Below are 5,307 nucleotides of genomic sequence, written 5' to 3'. Positions count from 1 at the left end.
ACTGCGTTGTCAAAGACTATAGAGGGAAATACAAAATACTTTCTCTTGATATTCGTCTATAGCTTGACATTTAAAAAACCCCACCAACAATAGAACAGAACAGTTGATGAGCAGCATCATAGCAGTTTATTCAGCAATTAGACATGTTCTACGCATGAGGCTCGGATCAAGAAAATATGGAAGGCTCCACAATAGACGGAGGGCAGAAAAACAAACAGTAGAATTATGTTGTCTTTTTCGAGAAAATACCTTTGCGTTTGAGCCAAAATGGCGGTAGAACCATAGCATGTTCCTGTTGCGTGTAAAAAATATGGATTACACTGGAGATTTGCATGACGATAGTTTACAGCAATACTATGAATTGAAATTAAATATCAAAGTTGTGCCACAAATTATCAGAAATTGAATAATAAAAAACGTATGCAAAAATGACATTTAAAAATCTAACAAAAATGTCAAAGGTCAATCCATACTTCAAGAACAAACATCCCGAAATGTTTAAATATTTCAAACACAGAACTTGGTTTATAATAAAAACAGTAATATTTTTTGTCATTTAATCAACCTGACTAACAAAAATAACTGGATTAAAAATAATAATGTAGCTACATTGACGTTCTGCGCATGCGGGGTCAGAGTTGACAGTCTGCCGTGGAGGAGTGCGGTAGCTAAGCTAACAGCTAGCAACATACATGTGGAGGGTACAACGGGAGGCAACCGTAACTCTGTCAAAATTCCCCCAACCGAACCGTAAACTACTCAGAACTTCAGTCACATCGAATTTAAGGAATAACAGTCGTTTACAATGAAAGGGTGAGTAACGCCATTTAGAGACATGTCTGTGTTATCACGAGTAAAGTTTTTTCTTGTCTCTTTTTTTTTTTATGGGGGGGAGGTGGTTGCAATGCTACTGCTAGCTAAGCCCTTTGCGCGGTTAGGGGTTAAATAGTCTGCCAACGATGGCAATACAGTAATTTTCGTCTCGTTACTAGCCACCGTTTGTCATTGGCTAGCTAGTTAGCAAATAGCATCGTTAACCTGCTATTTGTGGCTAGTAGTGCGTGCATTCCCCATCAATTGAACCTTGTTTGAACAAAAGTCGGACAAGTTCGTAACGTGCCTGTTAGTTCGTGTAGCTAATTAGCTAACCTTAGGTGAATTTGATGTCCTACTTTGACGCTAGCTATATGTAATTACTACTAGGCTACTTTACGCCACTCAACTCCAAGCTTGTTCAACTAACTAATTAGCTAGCTACTTTACTTAACTAGTTATCCACGCGGCTAGGTAGCTAACGCTAGCTAGCTAACTTCAACATGGAACAAATTAGAACTGTCACTCCACCAAGGCTCCTTCTATCTGTGGTCACACTACCCAACGTTAACATAATGCTGACGTTTGTCAGTAGTTTTTTTCAATTATGTTTAACTAGTATCACTGGTTTCTGTGAAGCAGCGCAACGTTTGTTCGCTAGCTAACTTATTAGGCAACCTAGCTAAATGATTCAATAACCCAATGATTCAACTGTACTGGTATGGGCGTGAGCATCAACCATAAAACAACGTGCTTTGGTCATCTTATGCAATTATCTGCCAAGTTGACAAAATATCAGTTCCCTCATTGATGCTTTGGAAACACTATAGATTCTGCATCTGTTACTCATGTAAGTAACACACAGCTAGCTAGTATAAGTGGAATGCATAGAATTAGAAATTGAATAGGATCTCTATGGCGGAATTACACAATGTAGCAAACGTTTACTACTGTATGTAGCTAACTACTTGGGGCATTTCTAGCTCCATTTTAAAGTGTCAACGGGGGAAAGGCATCAGTGGACCAAATAAGACTGATGTGTAGATTCCATGTTGATGCATAATCAAACCACAATTTTTCAGGTTGATGTTTGCTTACTGCTTAACAAGTTTCCCTAACATGACACCATCTTGTCTGCAAAGTCCAATGGGGTCTCATGACATGGTGTCTCAGGTTTTTTAATTCACAGAGCAGATGTCTTCGGTTTGAATATCTGCGATGTTGCCTGGTCTCTGCTGCCACTCTATTCTGCCTGTCTGACTGCTGGCGAACACGTGAGCAGCAGCTGTTGTGTCAGCATAGAGGTTTTAACATAAGGAGCCGCCCTATAAATACCTCTGTGCGCTCCCCGGGGGAGGTCAATTGGAGGCAAACAGTCAAGACACGAAAACAAACTATGTGCCCAGCTGGTTGACCGTTCTGCTCTTGTTCCAGTAGCCGGATCGAGCTGGGGGATGTTACGCCCCACAACATTAAACAGTTGAAACGCCTCAACCAGGTCATCTTCCCCGTCAGCTACAACGACAAATTCTACAAGGACGTGCTCGAAGTGGGAGAGCTCGCCAAGCTAGGTAAGACGAGACAGGCTTTCCCAACCACATAGTCAGATGTTGTCTGATATTGACGCACTTGTTTTGATAGTGAACTAATGGTGTAGTATGAGGAAAAACTGCTGCATGGCACTGATGCAATACGCCTGACCTCTGACCGCTGTGTTTGCAGCATACTTCAATGACATTGCGGTGGGGGCAGTGTGCTGCAGAGTGGACCACTCTCAGAACCAGAAGAGACTGTACATCATGACACTGGGCTGCCTGGCACCCTACCGCAGATTGGGCATAGGTATGGCTCAATCTTTTATTGGTTTCATACACCAGCAATAGCCAGAGTCATGCCATATTTCCTTGTATCCTCTTATACTGTTTACACAGTATTAGTTCATGATCACCTGTGTGTATTGTATATTGTCCAACTCCTTATCTTCTGTCTTGTATTGTGACCAGGAACGAAGATGCTAAACCATGTGTTAAACATCTGCGACAAGGACGGCACCTTCGACAACATTTACCTGTAAGTCTATAATCTCAGTATTCTTAATGGCTTTCTCTCCTTGTGTCGTGTCCCTCCTCTGCATTGATGTGAAAGAAATGGACAAAGAAAATGCCTGGTATGGGCATACACCATATTGCTTAGCTCTCACCATTCCTATGTTTTCACATCAGTGCAGATCAAGGAGAGGAGGCCACCTTTTGAGATGCACCCTCAGTGTTCAGTATGAAAAATGTATGCACTCACTAACTGTAAGTCGCTCTGGAGAAGAGCGCCTGCTAAATGACAAAAAATGTTAAAAAAAATATTTTAAAAAAAGTAAAATGTCACACCACACATCCCTTCATCCCTCACCTCTAATTCACACGCTTCCTTCTTTTACCTGACAGTCATGTGCAGATCAGCAACGAGTCGGCAATCGACTTCTACCAGAAGTTTGGCTTTGAGATCATTGAGACGAAAAAGAACTACTACAAGAGGATAGAGCCGGCAGACGCCCACGTGCTTCAGAAGAGCCTGCGCAGCCCATGTGCGCCCCCTGGGGGAGAGCTGCAGAAGGCAGAGTAGAGGCTGCAGCCTCCGGAAAAAGCATGGTGGTGCCCCGCCTCCCCCAAAAATGGAACTGTGACAGATGCCCATGGGTCGACACATTCACCACTTTCTTCAAAGGATGTTAAAAAGAGAGAAAACAAATTCAAAGTTTAAAAAACAAAACATGGCTGCGTTTTTATTTTGCAACAAAACAAACACATTCTGCATTTTATTTTATTTTAACTATTTTTCTTCATTTACAAATTTGAAAACAAAGGATTCAGAATCCAAAAGTGCTCCGAAAAGCTGCTGACTTAAGACAGTTTAGACATGGTGGGGGGTGTCTGTGTTTGCAAATCATACTGTTTGAGTTGTTTTAAATGCGGTTATAAAGGTAAGGGGACATATCTTTGCTGTTTGGACAAAAAAAAACGATAGAACTGAATAGGGAAAATCTTTTACAGTAAGAGACTATCGTTGACAAAGGAAGTCCCCAACTGGCAACCATGGAGTGATGCTTCGAGTCGTCATGGTGACACATTTGGAACACTGAACTCCATCCCCTCGCCACCTGAGCCCAGGGACTTCTGGGAAGAGTTTTTACTGGTGGATGAGACTTACTGTTTCTTCTTCTGGCAATATGCAAAGTGTGAGCCTTGCGCTGTGATGCAATGCCCCCTATTGACGTCAAAGCTCTGATGCCAGTCCAGAGGGGGAAAGGAGCGCTCCACAGAGTGGGCATGAGGAAAGATGAACGGTTTCAAGTTGTGCGGAGATTTGGGGGAGTGGATTCCACTCTGTTTCTGAATGGTTTTGTTTCTCAACCCATCTATTTAATCCCCCCTTTAGATATTTTTATTTTCTTCAGCTCTTTTTTTTATTTTTTTATATTGATGCTGATTGGCTCAGGGCTTCTCCTGGGCTTGCCACATATGCTGTGAGAGTCCAGGAAACCTTCAGAGAGATCAGGGTGTGAGATGGGCAAAGGTGTATGAGATCACAGGAAAGAACTGGTTTCTTATGATGTGAATGTTTACGTTTTTGTCAAAGTACAAAGATGTGACAATGAACAAGATGTCCAGCAGGGGTTGCTTGAGTACTTGGCAATTCAGGAACAGGAGGCAGGTCTCTGTTTTAAGGACTAGAGCAGTTCAATTGACTGGCTAAGATGGAGTTCTCTGCCTGGGTGGAGTGCATGAGTGAGATCATTGTGGATGCTTCTGTTTAGATTGGCAGTTTATAGTTAGCCTGAGTACTGTCTGGTACTGAGGCTAACCTTTATTGGCCCTTTTAGTAGGAACCCAGCCAACTAGATCTCTCCACATGCTGTATCTGTAACCTTTTTGTGCGCTTCACTCATGACCATCTGTTTAACATTGTGGGAAGGTTGCGTGTTGGTTTGTGAGTTTCCTCTGTCTGTAGGGCCCCTCACAACAGAACCAGAAGCCCAGGAGAAACCTTCCCCACTGCATGCTGGGAGAGTACTGCCCTCTCCACTAGGAAAAGCATGTTTTGTTTTCTCCTTTTGAAAATGATATTTTCTGGAGCTCTATATTGTAAGACTTTTTAACCTCTGAATAAAATAAATACTATTTGCATTGTGGGTTCATTATTTCTATTTCATTATGTAAATCCGACTCTGATATGGATCAGTGAAAACAGCAATGTGTCGATGTATATCCTTCATAGTTCACAATGCAGGAGCAGAGAACTAGAAGTAGAGGAGACTCGGCATAGACTGCTTATTATCCCTGAGGGGCAATTTACTCAATAGCAGGAAGTAAAACAATATATACATATGAACGACATGACGGTATGAAAAATACAATATTACACAATATCATATCTGACTGCTAAATTTGTGTACAGCTTGATCCGTCAATCATTCAAATCACATTTCACGACTACGTTCCA

General features: G+C 41.9%; 1 protein-coding gene across 2 annotated transcripts; it reads left to right on the top strand.

Moving 5' to 3' along the window:
* The first annotated feature begins 653 nt into the window (after window positions 1-653).
* Window positions 654-4,996, top strand: LOC311109379 (N-alpha-acetyltransferase 50-like). 2 transcript variants are annotated; one of them, XM_084152233.1, is made up of 5 exons: window positions 654-813; window positions 2,248-2,384; window positions 2,536-2,655; window positions 2,817-2,883; window positions 3,252-4,996. In XM_084152233.1, the coding sequence occupies exons 1-5, from the start codon at window positions 806-808 to the stop codon at window positions 3,427-3,429; spliced, it is 510 nt and encodes a 169-aa protein (XP_084008359.1). In that variant the 5' UTR covers window positions 654-805; the 3' UTR covers window positions 3,430-4,996. The 2 variants fall into 2 exon arrangements, with proteins under 2 accessions (XP_084008359.1, XP_084008360.1); XM_084152234.1 differs by having other exon boundaries at window positions 724-813; window positions 2,251-2,384.
* Window positions 4,997-5,307: the final 311 nt, after the last annotated feature.

The sequence above is a fragment of the Coregonus lavaretus genome (genome assembly GCF_964263955.1).
Source record: "Coregonus lavaretus genome assembly, chromosome: 34".
In the NCBI taxonomy this organism is placed as follows: Eukaryota; Metazoa; Chordata; class Actinopteri; order Salmoniformes; family Salmonidae; genus Coregonus; species Coregonus lavaretus.
This window is presented reverse-complemented; position numbering and strand designations above follow the sequence as displayed.

Excerpts from the sequence above, each read along its gene's own strand:
- LOC311109379 (XM_084152233.1), top strand. Across the intron at positions 2,656-2,816 it reads CTACCGCAGATTGGGCATAG|GAACGAAGATGCTAAACCAT; the intron begins GTATGGCTCAAT and ends TATTGTGACCAG. Across the intron at positions 2,884-3,251 it reads ACCTTCGACAACATTTACCT|TCATGTGCAGATCAGCAACG; the intron begins GTAAGTCTATAA and ends TTTACCTGACAG.